We start from the raw sequence: 20,199 nt of genomic DNA, 5'->3' as shown, positions 1-20,199 counted from the left end.
CTTCTCCAGCTTTCTTTGTCTGTAAAAATGATCTAATGTAAATGTAAAAATCCAAAAGTCTGAATGTGCAACAGAGAGTATTTGTGATGCATCAAAGCATTTAAAATATCTGATAGTTGTGCAAGAGTTCATTTACAGTTTTAAAAAAAGCTCTAGTGTCTGTCCTAGTTTTAAGCAAGAGAAAAATTCTACTGTCTGACCTAAAGCACTGGCATCTGCTGCTGTCTAATGAGCAGTCATTATCTCTGCTTTTTTCAAGCATTGTTTGTGATCCTTTTCTTTTGTTTACATTCAGCATTGTTCTCTCCTGAGGACATTCTCATATTCATGTGGAGCAAATATAATGTCTGATGTTCTGAGAAATATCCACACCAAATTCACGTGCACAGTTTCTGAAATGTCACCAAATGCAAGTGCTTTATTTGTTATTGACTTGTCCCACAGACATGCTAACATTGCAAAAATCCTAGCAGCCCAATAATGTCACTGGTAACCAGGGGTTAACTGGGATTTTGGAGGCATGGGAACCCCTCAGTATTATAGTATTGTCGTCAGAACATCCCTTGAAATAAAAATATTTAATATCTAATATCTATTAATTGGCCTGTATAATTAATAAAACATTTTTTTTCTTTAAGATGAATCCCTTAAACTGATATATAATGACCCTTTAAATTTGATTTGTCTGCTATGATGTATGTATGTCATAATTCAACTTAAATGCAAAATTATATAGAATATTTGTATTATTTTAAATTAAATGACAAATAAAGTGATTATATTTATATATATATATATATATAATATATATATATTTAATAATAATCAGATGACAGCTGGGGCAAGTTTAACTTCTTGCCCCATGAAGTGATGCAATCTCATCATCCCGTACCTCGGGGATGGGGAACATTGGTCCTGGGGTGTGCTGGTGTCCTGCAGAGTTTAGCTCCAACCCTGATGAAAAACTCATCTGCCTGTAGCCTTAGTAATCCTGAAGACATTGGGTCTCATTTACTAAGCATGCGTACGCACAAATTTGTGCGTGAATTATGTGTACAAACGATTTTAAGAACAAATCACGATTCACCAAAATGTCGTAATAAAATGTATTTAAAATTTACGAAAAAATATAGTAACAACTGCTAACCTAACACGACTATAATTATTATACTATATTTTCACACTATAATATATATATATATATATATATATATATATATATACTATAGTTAAACTATTATACTATAACTATAATTAATTATATAATCCATATATAAAATTATATAATACAATTATTAAATAATACAATCTAATTTAATCTTAAATACAGTAAGAAAAGCTTCGTTATAGCTTCAGCTGCGAGGTTTAACGCAGATATACGCGTGTGTATAGCTGGCTAATGAGAGCTCTGTAATCTGGGTCTGTATAAAAAAAAATGTTTATTTAGAGAACTGGTGAGAATAGCACACTTGGCATTGCTCAAGGATTGGGCGAGAGCGCATCTGCAAACAGCGGCAAGTTTGACGAGCGTGACGAAAGGCTGTGCGGAAAGTGTATGTGGAAAGCCCTTATATGGAGATCGTTTGGGTGTGTTGTATGCAAATGACTAACCTTGTGCACGCGGCCGATCCTTTAGAATACTCCAAATTCACTAACATCAGTATGATGTTAAGAACAAACTCATGTACGTACAAACGTGTTGTGAATGTGCGTACAAATACGAAATAATCAACGCAATTATCAGTGAATGAGACTCACTGATTAGCTTGTGTTTGATGAGGGGTTGAAGCTAAATTCTGCAGGACAGCAGCACTCCAGGACCAAAGTTGCCCATCCCCGCCCTACCTTTTACCTCTCTCTAGATGTTCAAGTAAATAAATGGTAGTGGGAATTCCCGCATTATGAACATAGCACTTGCGGAAGTTATTAACATGCAATACCTGCAACCTCGCACCAAATTTCTAGCCCTGTAGCCCACAGATCATCATCTAGTAAGTAGAAATCCGAAATTTACCTGTTTCATGTTACCTAACATGTTTCTTCAAATTAGAAAATTAAATGCAGGTATTTTTAACGATGTGCTTCCACAGCAGCCATAATTAACAGCAGTTACCGGGCCTTGGTTAAAGTTTGCAATGTGAATTATTTATGCTCTCCCTTGCCACATTGGCAGATAAAACTAATATTAAAACAAACAATGTAACGACCATAAACTGAAGGAAAATAGCAGAGTATAAGTATCAATTACATCACTATTTAAGTTATCATCTATATCTTGCACTATATCAATTACATCAGTATACAAGTTACATCACTTTAAATGTACTCAAGTACAAGTACACCATTTTTAAACTACTCGAAAAAAGTAACATTTTTGATAACTATTTAAATAGACAATTCACCCAAAAATGAAAATTCTGTCATCATTTACTCGCCTCAAGTTGCTCTCAACCTGAAAAATTCATACAGGTTTGGAGCAACTTGAGGTGAGTAAATGATAGATTTTTCATTTTAGGGTGAACTGTCCCTTTAATTACAGTAACGTGTATTTGTAATTCGTTACTTCACACCCCTGCTTATAAGCAGAGATCAGATCAGACTCAGTTTGTGACTGTGTTGCTGTGTGTGTCTGTAGCCACAGGAGTCGTGAGGAGGAGCGCATCTCTAAACCAGCGGCTGTATCCACTCCAGTTAAGATGGCTGAGGATGCACTTCTGGCACCGTCTACAGATCAGCCCGGAGACAAACAGATCCCTCCACTGCCAGGTCGGGACTTTCACCTCCAGACTTTCAGCTGTCTTCTGTCTTTCCTTCTGCTCTTCCACTTTCTTATCTCCCCAGTCCAGTGGCGTGTGGCAGACTTCTTAAATAAGGCAAAGTCACCTCTCCCTGTTTTTTTTCTCTTTTTAGTCCAATGTAAATTCATGTTGCATTTCCATGTGATGTTTACAGAGCCCTGCACATGAGATGCAGACAAAAATATATGTCATGGCCACAAATTAAGAATTAATTCTCTTGTTTTAGTAAATCGTGGCCACTTTTTACTAATTTGTTCACTCTTTTTGGTTCAATCGTGATCAAAAATTAAGAATCCGTTCCCACAATTTATTTATTCATTCCCTTGTTTTAGTAAATCATGGCCATGTTGAACTAATTTGTTTCCTTGTGTTGATTTAACTAAATCAAGGGAATGAATTACTACAACATGGCCCCGATTTAGTAAATCAAGGGAACAAATTATTATATTGTGTACACAATTTGCTTAAAACGAGGGAACGAATAAGTCAAACGTGTTGACGTATTAGTAAGTTGTGGAAACGAATTACATATTTCTTTGTCATGTTGTGGGGCTCTGTAGATGTTTACTCAGTTTACAAGTTAAAGGCACATGGAACATAATTTACCTAACACATCGATCAAGCAACCAAACCAATACTACAATATTATGTTTGTTTAAATATAATATTACTATACTATGAATGAGTAAAATGTAAAAACAAAACAAAAAACATTCACATTACTCCTAAAAATGTAATAGCTAGAATAATACAGTACAACACATATTTGTGTATCTTTTACATAGTACTACAAACACTGTAATTAGTGCATCAATTTCCACTGATTTGACCCATTTAGTCTGGATTTGCGGACTGATTGCAAACATGATAGTCAGGTATTATTGCTTTGACAGAGTAGACAATTCAAACAATTCATACTGTTATACTGTTTTTAACATGACATTTCAACTATATTTCACAGTGAGGCAAAAATTGTGATCAAATAGTGTGTAAACAATGTTTATTTTATTTTTTTTTACTGTTATTTTCTTGTTTATTTTTTATTATTTTTTGCACTGTCTCCCTCGCCCTCCTACTCCCACTCCCATGTTTCCACTGATGAAAATCAGACCTGTCCTCTCCTAGTTGTCTCTCTATGCTTTGCTGCTGTTTACTCCATCCTGATCTGGAATGCCCAGATCTGATGTTGCTTTGCTCTGGTTTTTCATGTTCTTTTTGGTCTGATTAATAACCAAAGAGTATGTTGTAAAATAACTGTGTGTTTGTTGATGTACATCATCATCAAAGTCTAACAGAGATGTGTGTTTAGAGCCAAAACCAGTGTATGCACAACCTGGGCAACCTGATGTTGATCTGCCAGTCAGCCCCTCTGATGCCCCTGTGCCCAGTGTCGCCCATGATGACAGCATCCTTCGGTCAGTGTTGTTGCATAATCTGTACTCATGTCATATTCCCACTTGCCCTTTCTAGTGATTTACTAGCCAAGTAAGCTTTCTGTATTATCGTACAGATACACAGGTACAAATCATTTGAAGCCACACACAGCACAAACAATGCCATGCAAGTCCATGAAAAATTGATCCAGTTTTATTCTGTTTACTAGGCCTAGTATGAAGCTGGTGAAGTTTAGGAAAGGAGAAAGCGTAGGATTGAGGCTGGCAGGAGGAAATGATGTGGGGATATTTGTGGCTGGTGTGCTGGAGGACAGTCCTGCTGCTAAGGAAGGCCTGGAGGAGGGAGACCAGATACTCAGGGTGAGGATCTAATTTTACGTTTACATCTTTTAGAGCTTTATAGTGAGTTCTTACAACATGGATCTAGCATAAATTTAAAGAACATGCACTAAATTTGACCATAAATATGCTCTTAAAGGGTTAGTTCACCCAAAAATTAAAATTCTGTCAGTAATTACTCACCCTCATGTTGTTCTAACCCCGTAAGACTTTCGTTCATCTTCAGAACACAAATTAAGATATTTTTTGTGTTCAGAAAGTTAGTAAAAACATCGTTAAAATAGTCCAAGTGACTACAGTGGCTCAACCTTAAGTTTATCAAGCGACAAGAATACTTTTTGTGCTTAAAAAAAACAAAAATAACGACTTTATTCAACTATTCATCTTCTTTTGTGTGGGCCTCTGAGTGAGTTCACATAGTGTAACAGCGCAGCGCTACGTCAGAACGTATGCTCACTATTGGCCGACACTGGTCATGAGTGTGATGCTGGCCAATAGTGAGCATACGTTCTGACGTAGCGCTGCGCTGTTACACTATGTGAACTCACTCAGAGGCCCACACAAAAGAAGATGAATAGTTGAATAAAGTCGTTATTTTTGTTTTTTTTTAAGCACAAAAAGTATTCTCGTCGCTTGATAAACTTAAGGTTGAGCCACTGTAGTCACTTGGACTATTTTAATGATGTTTTTACTAACTTTCTGGGCCAGCAGGTTTCAATTACAATAGAAGCATATGGAGTGAGACAGCTCTCAATTTAATCAAAAATATCTTAATTTGTGTTCTGAAGATGAACGAAAGTCTTACGGGGTTGGAACAACGTGAGGGTGAGTAATTACTGACAGAATTTTCATGTTTGGGTGAACTATCCCTTTAATAATATCCTGTCCCTCCTAGTGTTTGTTTGGTTACAGGTGAAATCTGTATACTTTTGCTAAAAATGATAAAATAATTAATTAAAATTAATCTTTTGTTAAAATTAAATGGTTAATAGTTCAAATTAAATTGTGTGTGTAATTTTAACAAAAGATGTTTTTTAATTACAACTAGTGGCATTTCTTGTGTGAACATCACATATTTAGCAGATACAGTAGCATGCTTTATCATATCTGAGAAATCTAATCCTAAGAAAACATGTGTTTGATTGTTTTGCTACTGAACATCTGTTGTTGACTAATCTCTGTACTGTAACACTGTGTAACATTCCACTTTTTCTCAGGAAAATATGAAGACACTGTGTGACCCCTGTGGCTGTGGGCAAAAATAATCATGACATACTCCTGCTCTGACTCAGTGCCTGTCTCTCCTCTGTTTTCAGCTTTCCTTTGTTTAGCCTTCGGCTCCACAATGACACTCATTGTTTAACTCAAGCCTCCAGTGGTCTTACACTATTGTCAGTTGCTATGTGTAATACAGTGAGTTTAAGTCAGGCTCATTTAGGCTTGTTTATCACTGAGCACATTTTAATTATACATAGACAGCTTTGTGCCTCTCCCACACTAGTCCCAGAGCAGGTCGTCACAGTGTCCGTACACACACGTGTATGAATGTTCCTGTTTCTGCTTCACAAACACACACTCCTTAGATTCCAGGCCCTGCCTCACAGCGAGACTCCCAGCTCATTGTTTTTCCCTTTCCATTTTGTCAAGGGTGACTCCACATTCACCTCAACTCTTTTTTTCTCCCTGAGATTGTGACTTTAAGATAAAGTAGAAACACAGAAAAAGTGGATTTGCTCTTTTTTTCTCTCTCTGCTTCTCTTTATTTCTATTTCCACTGTCAATAAACAGTGTATTGTTAAGTTACGGCACCGCAGAGATCTAAAGCCTGTTTTCTTCTTGCACTCCCTACTGTTCGTAGGTTAACAATGTTGACTTTGCAAACATCATTCGTGAGGAAGCAGTGCTGTTCCTGCTGGATCTTCCCAGAGGTGAAGAGGTCACCATCCTGGCTCAGAAGAAGAAAGATGGTAAGCAGATGGATACGGCTTTCATGTATTGATTATGTTGGCCTATGACCACTTATTACATGGTTCTCAAATAATATTCGAAAGCCCTCCATTCTAAGTTAATATGTACCTCTGGTACTTCTGTTGTAATAAAAATGATTCAACAAAAAAATTATGTTAGTTTGTTTTAAATCTTTATTTATTTAATTTTTTTAAAGTTTAATTAACATGTTATTATTAAATAACTAAATAACTATGCAATTTAATATATACATAACTATAACTAAATTTGAAGACTTAGGCCCCGTCCACACTACTGCGTTTTCGTTTAAAAACGGAGACCTTTTGCTACGTTTGCACCTCCCGTCCACACTAAAACGGCAAAAACGGAGACCCAAAACGGAGAAGTTTAGAAACGCTGCCGATCCGTTTTTCGTTTTGAATCTCCGGAGGGCGTTTTAGTGCAGACGGGTCAAAACGGAGAACTTTAGAAACGATGACGTAGTAGAGGCTCACGCTCGGCTCTATGATTGGGTTTCATCAGTCATGGCGTATATCTTTGCTAGCAGCTGTTGTACAAGTAAATTCTGCATTTTACAACGTTAACTGCCTACATGCGCCGGAGTCAAGCTATTATTCGAGCGATTTGTGACAATTCCCGTGTGCAGCGGCGGCGTTGACCGTACATGAAGCGTCGGTTTGGGGTTAACCCAGAGCATGGTGGGATAATTTTATCAATGAAGTTGTGTTTACACCGGCACGCGCATGCCCAGTGTTGGTGAATGGTCACATGATCCGCGTTTTCAGTCGTTTTAATGTGGACGGAGATCAATTCTAATACGCAGCTAAAACGCTGGTGTGGACGGAGATCGTATTCGTTTTAATTATCCGTTTCTAAACTAAAACGCAGTAGTGTGGATAGGGCCTTATTTGTGCCCTCCTGGAATTTTCCTTGAGGATCCATAAACCTTGTTTATACTTTCACCTGGCTCCACACCGTGAGCATCTGCTGACTGCACGCATACCTCCCCAAACTGATGAGGCGCTTATACTTTATGTGCTCACCATTGTACTATTCTTTGAAAGGACAGGGGACGACTCTAAACCATCTGGAAGCATCAATGAGAAGTAAAGTACACATGTGACAATGCGCCTTCGCACTCGTGTGGATGCGGCGGGTATAAGCCAAGCTTTAGTGGGCCCCGCCCCCCAGGTCGAGACCCACTGCTCTAGAATATTTAATTCTGATTGGTCAGTTGCAGCATTTTGTGGTCAAATGTCTTCTGTGATCCAATATCTTTCAGTAATAATAGCTAAAATGACTGATCATTGATTTCTCACATAGCTGTGCTAATATCATGTCTCATATAACTCTAACCTTTTTCTTCTCACATAAAAATCAAAATCAATTTCTTTGGTAAGTACTTCTGTAATAAGTGGGATACAATGCAGTCAGATGGTCATTAAGGGTGATGTAAGACCCCTCTGCTTCCTGTTGGGGTCATTATCGCCATGTTTGGGTTTATTTTGTAATGATGACCACTTAAATAAATACTTGTATAACTTACCCTATTGTTTAGTTAGGTAAGATTCAATCATTCATACTAAGAAAGATATTTAGTGTTATTATAAATCTGTTCCTCATGACTTCCTGTTAACCATCTCATTTGTATCCTGTCCTCCAGTGTACCGGCGAATAGTGGAGTCTGATGTGGGCGACTCCTTCTACATCAGAACACACTTTGAGTATGAGAAAGAGTCTCCTTACGGGCTTAGCTTTAATAAGGGAGAGGTGTTCAGAGTGGTGGACACCCTCTACAACGGAAAACTGGGCTCCTGGCTGGCCATCCGCATCGGGAAGAACCACCAGGAGGTGGAAAGAGGCATCATTCCCAACAAGAACAGGTAACCACTCAGTAAAGCACCAGTACACAAATAGTACACAGTTTAGTAGATCATATGTAGATCACTATAAAATACTGTTTTTTTTTTTTCCTTTATCCTGTGTAATGCATGATTAACTATATGCAAGTTTGTGATGCTAGAGAGAATTAGAATATGGTTTATCTAAGTTGTTAAGTATTTTTATCACTCAACCATCAGCAGCAAAGACATTGATTAATAAAGCGAGATTAAATACACATAGCATATTTGTGTTATTTAACATCTAAATATTCAGTTTGCATTTCACAGTTTTTATTCATTTTGAGGAATCCTGAATCTGTTTTTGTGCAAGTGAGATGAGTTAATATTACACGCTCACATTTAGTAAAGATCTACAATAACTAGTGATGCTCCGATTGATCGGCCGATAATGGCTAAAAATAGCTTGATCGGCGAATCCCAAAAGCGCCGATCAAAAAAGCCGATCACGTCGTGACGTAAATTACTCGCGCAACTTTTTTCCACCTGCACGGGCACACAACAGCAGAGCGGAGCTTGCCAGTGGCAACGTGAGTTCTCCTTCTCCCGTCTGGAAGTTTTTCAAAGTGTCCAACAAAGACGTCAAATTAGCCATCTGCTTGGCCTCCTTATGTTTCTCTGCCTTGTTATTTATGAAGGATGGCATTGGCTTACAGTAGCTTACATTATTTTATTTTTTGGATCTGATGTAGTTGAGGAACCGTTCATAATAATAATAGAAAAAAACTTGCCATAGTTTTGTCCTTTTGTCCTTTTGTCCTTTGTGGCAGTAGCCAGTTTTGGTTTAACAAGTTTTACATTTTGCTGCCAATTATTAAATGTAGTCAATGTATTAAGAGGCTACAATTTCCAAGTATGCCTAAGGCCGTGTGTCCACCACTGATCTATATAATGACTGGATAGCTCATGACGTTCTAAACTGCCACCAGGCAGTGAAGCCACCGGAAGTGTTCGAGCGGCCATCTTACGATTCCCTACCAGCAGAGGGCTCCAACGGCCGTTATACAGAGATAGGTAGCTCCGACGGCACTTTTAAGATGACCCGCTGCGCATCAAAAAGTGTAAAACGAGATCACAAAAGGATCTTGAAAAACTGCTCACAGGTTGTACTTTAAGCCCATATATAGTAATTTATATGCACAATTGTCGCTATTTCCGTGTTGTTTAAAAAAAATGTGTAGCCTACTATGCATTCTTTCACAGACGTATTCAAGTTTAAACCCAATAAACGTATTATTCAATGCATTACTTCTTATAAATTTAATTAAATGCATATATTTAATATTTTCATGTCAATCCGTGTTCAGTTTGACCACGAACCATGCGCTGTCACTTTAATTCAGCGCCTGCAGCACAAACGATCTCTGCACGCACCGCACAGGACGGGCATCCGCGTGCAGTGAAAGCTCCAACCTGTTGACATGGGTATGGTAAAAAAAATATGCACTGCAAACGGAGTAGGCCTATTATGGCAAGCCGTTTTAACTTTTATTCATTTCCAGGATATGAATTGTTGATATCAACAATTACATTTTTGATATCAACAATTACATTTTTTGATATCAACAATTAAATTTTTGATATCAACAATTACATTTTTTGATATCAACAATTACATTTTTGATATCAACAATTCAATTGTTGATATCAACAATTGAATTCTTGATATCAACAATTCAATTCTTGATATCAACAATTGAATTATTGATATCAAAAATGTAATTCTTGATATCAACAATTGTATTTTCACTAGTGAAATGTCACCATAGACTGCCATTCAAAATCAATTGTTGATATCAAGAATTGATTTCTTACTAGTAGGAATATAATTTTTGATATCAATAATTACATTGTTACTAGTAAAAATGCGAATTCCTGATATCAATAATTAAATTATCACTAGTCTAAATGTCTATTCTTGATATCAATAACTGAATTGCTACTAGTAAAAATTTTCATTTTTGATATCTGAAAATGTATTTCTGATATCAATATTATTTCAGACATCTAAAATGGCTTTCTTACTAGTAACAATCACATTCATGATATCAGAAATTAACATTGTCACTAGTGAAAATTGAATTATTGATATCAAAAATGAACATTGTTACTAGTAGCAATTCAATTGTTGATATCAAGAATAGACATTTCAACTAGTGACAATTTAATTCTTGATATCAAAAATAAAGGTTTTTACTAGTAAGAATTGTATTTCTGATTTGTGAAATTGGAATTTCAACTAGTAAGAAATCAATTCTTGATATCAAGAATTGATTTTGAATGGCAGCCAAGCCGTTTTAACTTTTATTCATTTCCAGGATATGAATACTTGATATCAACAATTCAATTTTCACTAGTTAAAATTATAATTATTGATATCAGGAATAATATTTCTACTAGTAACAATGGCAATTTTTGATATCAGGAATTACATTTTCACTAGTAACAATGCTAATTCTTGACATCAACATTTACATTTTCACTAGTTAAAATGATAATTCTTGATATCAACAATTGAATTGCAACTAGTAAAAACTATAATTCTTGATATCTGTAATTGTATTTTCACTAGTGAAATGTCACCATAGGCTGCCATTCAAAATCAATTCTTGATATCAAGAATTGATTTCTTACTAATTGAAATTCCAATTTCACATATCAGAAATACAATTCTTACTAGTAAAAACCTTTATTTTTGATATCAAGAATTAAATTGTCACTAGTTGAAATGTCTATTCTTGATATCAACAATTGAATTGCTACTAGTAACAATGTTCATTTTTGATATCAATAATTCAATTTTCACTAGTGACAATGTTAATTTCTGATATCATGAATGTGATTGTTACTAGTAAGAAAGCCATTTTAGATATCTGAAATAATATTGATATCAGAAATACATTTTCAGATATCAAAAATGAAAAAATTTTCTAGTAGCAATTCAGTTGTTGATATCAAGAATAGACATTTAGACTAGTGATAATTTAATTATTGATATCAGGAATTCGCATTTATACTAGTAACAATGTAATTATTGATATCAAAAAATTATATTTCTACTAGTAAGAAATCAATTCTTGATATCAACAATTGATTTTGAATGGCAGTCTATGGTGACATTTCACTAGTGAAAATACAATTGTTGATATCAAGAATTACATTTTTGATATCAATAATTCAATTGTTGATATCAAGAATTGAATGGTTGATATCAACAATTGAATTGTTGATCTCAAAAATGTAATTGTTGATATCAAAAATGTAATTGTTGATATCAAAAAATGTAATTGTTGATATCTAAAATGTAATTGTTGATATCAAGTATTCATATCCTGGAAATGAATAAAAGTTAAAACGGCTTGCCTAGCCTATGGTGACATTTCACTAGTGAAAATACAATTACAGATATCAAGAATTATAGTTTTTACTAGTTGCAATTCAATTGTTGATATCAAGAATTATCATTTTAACTAGTGAAAATGTAAATGTTGATGTCAAGAATTAGCATTGTTACTAGTGAAAATGTAATTCCTGATATCAAAAATTGCCATTGTTACTAGTAGAAATATTATTCCTGATATCAATAATTATAATTTTAACTAGTGAAAATTGAATTGTTGATATCAAGTATTCATATCCTGGAAATGAATAAAAGTTAAAACGGCTTGCCATAGGCCTATGTGTAAACCCCTTATTTACACTGCACACATCTGCGGCGCATTATGGCTCCGACAATGTTTTATTCCTACCTTCACGCCGTGTCAACTCACACCGGGAGCATTTCCACGTGATTTGCCGATTTGTGGGCGCGATCAGCTCCGGTAGCCGTGTCGCAGCTGTAAACGCGCCGCAGACGTGTGCAGTGTAAATAAGGGGTAAATAAGAGGTGAAACAGGTGTACATTAAACCATACAATTTGTATTATGCATTTCCTGGACATGTTCTTGCTAACTAATCAAATACTTGAACAGACTACTGATCTATCTGTAAAACACAATCAGAAAGAGCTAAATTTTAAATTCACATATACTTAATTTTTAGTAAGCAGGAATAATTTCCGACTTTAAACAAATACCAATTTAAATGCTTAGGATGTTTGCGTTGTAAGACTGTTCAGGGAGACTTTAGATTTAAAGACGGTGTCTCGTTATGCAATGTTTTCTCAGTCAAATCATACAATTTCCTATTGATTCAATAGAACGCGTGAGCTCACTAGGGAATCACAATATGGCGGCACGGTGGCTTCACTGTTTATGACGTCATGAGCTATCCAGTCATTCTATATAGATCAGTGGTGTCCACCAAAGCGTTTTTAGCCGGCTGAAAACGCTAGACGCTCTGCTGAAAACGCCCAGCTGTGGGCGCTTGAGAGTGTTTGGCAGCGCAGCGTTTTTTCCGTTGAGACGCTTCGTTGCTATGATACAGAATCTGAATAGAATATTCCGATTACCGGGCGTTATTTATAGAAATGTAGCAGCTATCTAAAAAAAAATTAGCTTTGACGGTTTGCAAGCTAACGTTACGCTAACGTAGATCCCGGCCCCCACCGATCAGCTGTCTGACTGCTGATAGACCGATCGCCGATTAAATGTTCCTCCAAGCATTGTTTTTTAAATTCACATTGTGCTAATCCGGGGATGTCATCTGGTATAAACACGTATGTTCGGAGACCAGCAATATTAATTTTTCATCCATTTTTTTCAGCTCTGCTGGTTGATGTCCTTCCTTGTACACAAAGAATGTTGAATGACAGTTGGTCGGTGTGATATTAGTCCCGCCCCTCCTCCACTGTGATTGGACGGTTGGTGAAAAGTGACAGTGATGAGCGCTGCGTTTTATCCAAAAGTTAAACATTTTTCAACTCTCGGCGACCAGTAAAAACGCCGGGCGCTCATCGCTTCAGCGTGTAAAAAACGCCGAACGCTCAGCGCTTGAGCGTTAAATACACGCTCAGCGCCTCGTTGCGCTCATGGCGTTTAAAAAACGCGGCGCTCCCATTGAAAACAATTGAAAACGTACGCCAGGCGCGAGTAAAAACGCTTTGGTGGACACACGGCCTAAGTGTAACTTGATCCCATCCCATTAAGCTGATCTAATGTGTGTTGGTCTGCCTGACCCCTCTTTGTTTGGAATAATTTTATGTTACTCTGCCTTATTTGGGAAAGATGGCCTACAGTAGCCTTAAGTTATCTCATTTTCTAAATACAATTAAATAAACCCTTTCTACTGTTTTTTCCCCCAATACAGTTAATTCATAGTTAGTTTCATTTCTACAAATGGTGCAAACTCTGCTAGATTATAGATAAAAGATTCCCATTCGGCAATCGGCAGATCATGAATTTGGTGATCGGTAATCGGCCCCAAAAATGCTGATCGGAGCATCTCTAACAATAACCATCATGTTTACACAGAGCACACAGCGCTTCTGCAACTTTACTCCTGATTTCTCTCAACATGGGGACAAGAGAGGTGTTATAAGTCAATAAATGGAAATCCAAGCTACTTGCGTTACTTGTTTGAAAAAGTAACTCCGATATTTTGTTGAAAATTTAAGTAATCCATTACTTTACTAGTTACTTAAAAGTAAAGTAAACTGATTACGTAACTCTCCTTACTAATAATGCCTTACTCCCAACACTGCTTCTAACTAAAGCTGACCTTGTTTTGCCATCTTCTCTTCAGGGCAGAGCAGTTATCAAGCGTACAGTACACACTCCCCAAAACTGCAGGCGGCGACCGAGCTGACTTCTGGAGATTCAGAGGTCTACGTACTTCAAAGAGGAACCTGCGGAAGAGTAGAGAAGATTTGTCAGCTCAGCCTGTTCAGACCAAGTTCCCTGCTTATGAAAGGGTGGTTCTTAGAGAGGGTATGTAAGTTTTTATGCATGTTAGATAAGAATGCACAATATATCGGTTTCATGTTATCAGCCGATATTTGAGATGTTTTAAAATTACTATTACTATTTTTTTATCGGTATCAATATTGTATACACTTCAGCTGACCTTGGTGTTTAATTGTGCATGCTCATTCATACATTTAAATAACCTTTTCCATCATCTAATGCTCACTTAAAGCAACACTATGTAACTTTTCAACCTTCATAATATATTTCCAAGACCCTTGTGATGGTACATCGACTTACAATAGGTTAAATGACACGTCTGCCATAGCCTGACGTGGTCTGTATCGCTTTTACTCGCACTATGTAACTTCGGGTTTCGGGTAGTAACCCGAGCACAAAAAGAACTACAAAACTCGACTGCTTTACGGCATACGTCACTTCCCCCACCACTTCCTCAAATTGTCTATGGCCATTGCAGACATCCCAAGTCTATAGCGTCTCCCTGATGCCCGCAAATTAGTTCAAATCTGCCGGAATCTAGAGCGCGCATGCGAGACAGAACATACTGCGCGCATAACATACATAGCGCGAGCACGGCAGAGAGGGAGAGAGCAAGAGACCTTGCGAGTGTGCCTCACGAAAGCTAGTCAACCCGCCTCCCCCCGCAGTCAACAATCCAGTCACCAAGATATACCTCCCTGAAATGACTTCTTGCAGGTTGGGACGTCTGCCATTGTTGATTCCAAAGCCGGTGCTGGATAAACAGCGAGCGTGCGCGTGCGACCGTAGGCTGCGGTAGGCTAAATTATTTACGACAGCAGTAATGGACAATTCCGCTTCCAACCTGTAGGGCGAGCGCAGAGGAAAAGTTCCTTGGTGTTGCTTTAAATTAATATTTAATAAAACTGTTAAATGTAATCTTTAGCCAGTCTCATTTTCAATCAACAATCTCCCTTAGCAATCTCCATTTTTCATACTGTACATTATAATATTCTGATGCCTAAATTCTCGTATTTTTACATGCAATATTATTTATTACGTATTTATGCATGTAAAGTGATTTATGTCATTTATTTAGAAATAATACAATTTTAATATTGGTCATTCAGTAATCTGAAAATAGCTATATTTTTGTTTTGTTTAAACTAAAGCAGAGATGTTTTTTTCTATGTCGTTTTAGCTGGGTTCCTAAGACCGGTTGTGATCTTCGGGCCAATCGCAGACGTGGCACGAGACAAACTGGGGAGAGAGGTGCCTGACCTGTTCGAGCTTGCAAGTGAGTGTCCATTTGTTAACACACATCCCTAGATAAGACGCATCGCTTCAGTTTTCTAATCCACCTACCTGTGCAGCATACTTGAGCAGTTACAGCTGTCCTGCTCTCCAGTGTCAGTAGCGCATTTAAAATTCAGCTTGTAAACTGATTCCTTGAGTGGCCACTGGCTTTATTTACATAACATGTATGACTGTATTTGCTTTTCAGAGACACAGCACCCAGATGGAAGGGAAAGTACGTTGCATACAGTAGTCACATCAGCTCACTCCATCAGTAACCATAGCTACTAGAGGCTGTGCATTATTATGGCATCCCTTATTTTAGTTACACCAAATCGACACTGCTTGAAATGGTAATGAGAAATAATCCAAGGTGTGTTCATGCTATCGACAGCTCCAACCCCCTCCCCAACCCTTCAGTCATGCTTGAGAGGAGATAAAGGCACATTGCTCATTGATTTCCCCCATCCCAAGCACCTGCTTCCTGTGTTATTTTGTGATACTTTGGGCTTTTTTCTTTTTCTTTTTTGCTGAAAAGACTTCCTGTATTTGCTGCTTTTTCAGAGCCATGATATAGAAAAGAATACAGATGTAGGTCTACAGATGCTGTCTTAAAGGGGTAGTTCACCCAAAAACAAAAATTGTCATTGTTTATTTACTATTGGACCCCATTGACTTTCACTGTATGAAAAAAAGAAGAAGAAAAAAACAGTATTTTAATTTTTGGGTGAACTTATCACATTATATAATTTACCAATGTCAGGAGCCACCAATGGCTCCTAAAGTTTAAAGCACACTTACTTCATCTAATGACCTTCTGGTTTCACTCTGTAATGTCAAACGTTCTTCAGACATTCCAGACCCCTTCTCAGTCACTGTGGTGTACAGATGCTCCTATTCCCTCCACTTTATATAATGGATATTTATATTTGCAAATCTAAAGTTAATCAAAATGCACCACATTGATGTTACACGTATGGGACATTTGAACAGTCTGCAGGTGCTCACTTTGTGTATGCGGGCGCATGTGCACATCCATGTTGAATTGCCTTCTCACTGAATGCTATTGAGGGGTGAAGATGCTGATGTCCTGCATCAGAGGGAGCTCAGGAAGTGTATGTGTATGCTAGCATGGATTGTGTTTTTTCTTGTGTAGAGAGTGAACCCAGAGATGCCGGTACTGACCAGCGCAGCTCGGGAATCATACGCCTTCACACTATCAAACAGATAATCGACCGGGTGAGTTCTCTTACACACACTTAACACATACAAAATTGTTTAAGGCACATAGTCCAATGCAGGAACTTTCTGAATGTCACTACTGCCTCCTGCTGGTGGATTATGGTACAACACATTTTCTTGAGACCATGAAATCAGTGAGATGTTTTTGTATGTTTTCTGCAGGACAAGCATGCAGTGTTGGACATTACTCCTAATGCAGTGGATCGGCTGAATTATGCTCAGTGGTATCCTATCGTGGTGTTCCTGAATCCTGACAGTAAGCAGGGCGTGAAGACCATGAGGACTAGACTGTGTCCTGAGTCTAGGAAGAGCGCTAGGAAACTCCATGAGCGTGCACTCAAACTGAGAAAGAACAACCACCATCTCTTCACAGGTAAAGTGGTGAACTTTCATTGAACTTATATATATATATATATATATATATATATATATATATATATATATTTTTTTTTTTTATTCTTTATTTGGCCTGTAATCAATCATTCCGGTGGATGATGCAGGTCACAGCATTTCTTCCATCTGCGTCTGTCTCTGGCTGTGTGGATCAAGGTTTTGTCGAAAACTCTTCTTTAGGGAATCTGACCATCGAGTTAGTGGGTGTCTGAGTGTGCAACATTTCCAGCCCATCTGTTCCTTTTCTTATCTGCATCCGTGCTCATATCTTTCACCCTTGATCCCACAAACAGTTATTTGTGATCTTATCTCTTTTTGTGAATTTGAGCATTCTTCACTCCATTGCTCTTTCAGTTACAGTGAGTTTCTGTTCATCTGTTTTAGGAGACTGTGTCTCTCTTTCGTATAGTAGTACTGCACTGTATGGTGGTGGTATTGAAGAGATGGGCTCGCAGGGTTGGTTTGCTGATGGTAGTGATAGGGCTGGACTGGGACAAATCTTTAGGCCTGGAAGTCTCACACCCATCCAGGACATCCACAACAAATTTTGGAACCACAGAGAACTTAGGCTGGGGCCGTGCAAAATAATTTAAGTTTTTTTTTTGAACTGCACCTTTTCCTTTTCATTATCTTAATTTTCCCTGATATCTCTGTCTCGACTCTCTCTCTTGTGTGTGTGTGTGTACTTTTCTTGCTACTTTTCTTGCTACTTTTCTTGTACCTGTCACTTCTTCATCAGCAGGTTTACTGTTATGAACAGAACTCTCAACGTTGTTGCAAAAAAACCCCACCCCATTGTAATTTGTTTGCACAGAATCTAAATTTATTTTGGGTAAATTCAAAGTATCACATTAGGACAATGTGGTGTTGTTGTTTTCTCTTAAAAAACAATGGGTATTGGCATGGGTAGTGATGACCTCGCTGATGGTTGAGAAGCTCCGCCATGCTGCTTTCCGTCTGCGAGATATACTGTATATACACAGACACAAACTGACACATTAAAGGAGTAGTTCACTTTTAAAAAAACTTTTGCTGATAATTTACTCACCCCCATGTCATCCAAGATGTCCATGTCTTTCTTTCTTCAGTCGAAAAGAAATTAAGATTTTTGATGAAAACATTCCAGGATTTTTCTCCATATAATGCACTTTACTGGGCACCAAACGGTTCAAGGTCCAAAAGACAGTTTCAGTGCAAACTGCAAACTGTTCAAAGGGCTTTAAACGATTCCAGACGATGAATAATGGTCTTATCAAGCGAAACGATCGCTCATTTAAAAAATAAATAACAAAGTTTAAGTTTTATAAGCTCAAATGCCCGCTTTGCTCTGTTCTGTGTGACTCTCCTGTTCGAACTCGTTCATCAAAATAAACGAATCTTTTTCCGAGTCAATTCGTTCATTTCGTTCGTTAAATGAATCAAATGACTCGAAAAAAGATTAGTTCATTTTGATGAACGAGTTCGAACAGGAGAGTCACACAGAACAGAGCAAGGCGGGCATTTGAGCTTATAAAACTTAAACTTTGTTATTTATTTTTTAAATGAGCGATCGTTTCGCTTGATAAGACCCTTATTCATCGTCTGGAATCGTTTGAAGCCCTTTGAACAGTTTGCAGTTTGCACTGAAACTGTCTTTTGGACCTTGGACCGTTTGGTGCCCAGTAAAGTGCATTATATGGAGACAAATCCTGGAATGTTTTCATCAAAAATCTTAATTTTTTTTCGACTGAAGAAAGAAAGACATGGACCTTGGATGACATGGGGGTGAGTAAATTATCAGCAAAAGTTTTTTTAAAAGTGAACTACTCCTTTAATATACACTAATTGCAACTAAAACACAATTTACATAGCTTAATCAATAACTAATAAATAGTTTAGTTAAAGTTGTTGTTTTTTTAAATAATGAAATAAGTCGTTTATTTTAAATGAACCCAGACACGTCATACTCCATCACGTCTCGACTGATCAACAGACACACACAAAGCACTCCACACACTGTGAATTGAAAAATGTAGTTGACAGAAATAACTTTGAATAATTATTCATAAAACTGTACATCACATTAAATTACATGATGGGTCATTACATGATGGGTCTCACTCAGCAGCCTATCTGCTATCTCAAGTCTTAGTCTTTTATGGAAGCAATAAGAAAGGCACACAGTGTATCTGACTGAGCTCAATAAAGGCTGCTGTGTTATACTGTATCATTCCTCATTTGTAAATCGCTTTGAATAAAAGCCTCATAAATGAAAATGTAACTGGGCAAAAAGATCACTTTGCTCAGTCATAAAGAGAAAGAGAATGATCCATCTTTCGATGAATTAATGAGCATATAAACGAGTGGTTTTATGCTACAGACATTGAGGATTTTTTGTTTGTTTTTAATTTTTTTGAGCTTATTGGTTTTTTGTTTTTTTACAAAAACCTGACTTAGCTGGAATCTCTCTTGAGTGATTTGATGTCTTCCTTCCTATCACTGTCCTCTAGCCACCATTAACATGAACAACATGAATGATGGCTGGTATGGAGGATTGAAGGAGACCATTCAGCAGCAGCAGAACCAGCTTGTGTGGGTCTCAGAGGGCAAGGTGAGTTTCATTGAACTTTTCCACTGTGAAGTCAAGTCACCTTCATTTGTAAAGCGCTTTTAACAGTATGGATTGTTTCAAAGCAGCTTTACAATTATAATAGAAATTACCGTAACAGATTGTTTAGGCTTTACAACAGCACAAGGAAAAAGTTATTGTCCTGCTAAAGTTAGTTTTGATTGATTCACTTCCGTTGCGAAGATCATTAGTTATTAACTTAGGGTCTAAATTATAGAAGTCTATAATGTGTTATGTGTATGCTAGGCCAAAGAGATGTGTTTTTAGTCTAGATTTGAACTGAAAGAGTGTGTCTGCTTCCCGGACAATGTTAGGAAGATTGTTCCAGAGTTTTGGTGCTAAATAGGAAAAGGATCTACCGCCAGCAGTCGATTTTGATATTCTAGATATTATCAACTGGCCAGAGTTTTGAAATCGCAATAGACGTGAAGGACTATA

At 37.3% G+C, this 20,199-nt stretch overlaps 1 protein-coding gene across 10 annotated transcripts in view; it reads left to right on the top strand.

The window, feature by feature from the left end:
* The window catches only part of tjp1a (tight junction protein 1a), a 54,934-nt gene that overhangs the window by 11,346 nt on the left and 23,389 nt on the right, over positions 1 to 20,199 (top strand). For 5 of the 10 annotated variants that reach the window (XM_056244931.1, XM_056244929.1, XM_056244933.1 and 2 more), the window contains exons 8-17: positions 2,636 to 2,766; positions 4,108 to 4,213; positions 4,402 to 4,552; positions 6,390 to 6,498; positions 8,163 to 8,382; positions 14,083 to 14,267; positions 15,424 to 15,519; positions 16,675 to 16,757; positions 16,923 to 17,133; positions 19,643 to 19,743. In XM_056244931.1, the coding sequence (XP_056100906.1) occupies positions 2,636 to 2,766; positions 4,108 to 4,213; positions 4,402 to 4,552; positions 6,390 to 6,498; positions 8,163 to 8,382; positions 14,083 to 14,267; positions 15,424 to 15,519; positions 16,675 to 16,757; positions 16,923 to 17,133; positions 19,643 to 19,743 (1,393 nt within the window). Of the gene's footprint in view, positions 1 to 2,635; positions 2,767 to 4,107; positions 4,214 to 4,401; positions 4,553 to 6,389; positions 6,499 to 8,162; positions 8,383 to 14,082; positions 14,268 to 15,423; positions 15,520 to 15,726; positions 15,754 to 16,674; positions 16,758 to 16,922; positions 17,134 to 19,642; positions 19,744 to 20,199 lie in introns of all 10 variants that reach the window. The other 5 variants (XM_056244928.1, XM_056244927.1, XM_056244926.1 and 2 more) reach the window with 2 other exon arrangements.

This window comes from Rhinichthys klamathensis, unplaced genomic scaffold (genome assembly GCF_029890125.1).
Source record: "Rhinichthys klamathensis goyatoka isolate OS25496 unplaced genomic scaffold, OSU_Roscu_1.1 h1tg001162l_1, whole genome shotgun sequence".
Taxonomy (NCBI): domain Eukaryota; kingdom Metazoa; phylum Chordata; class Actinopteri; order Cypriniformes; family Leuciscidae; genus Rhinichthys; species Rhinichthys klamathensis.
This window is presented reverse-complemented; position numbering and strand designations above follow the sequence as displayed.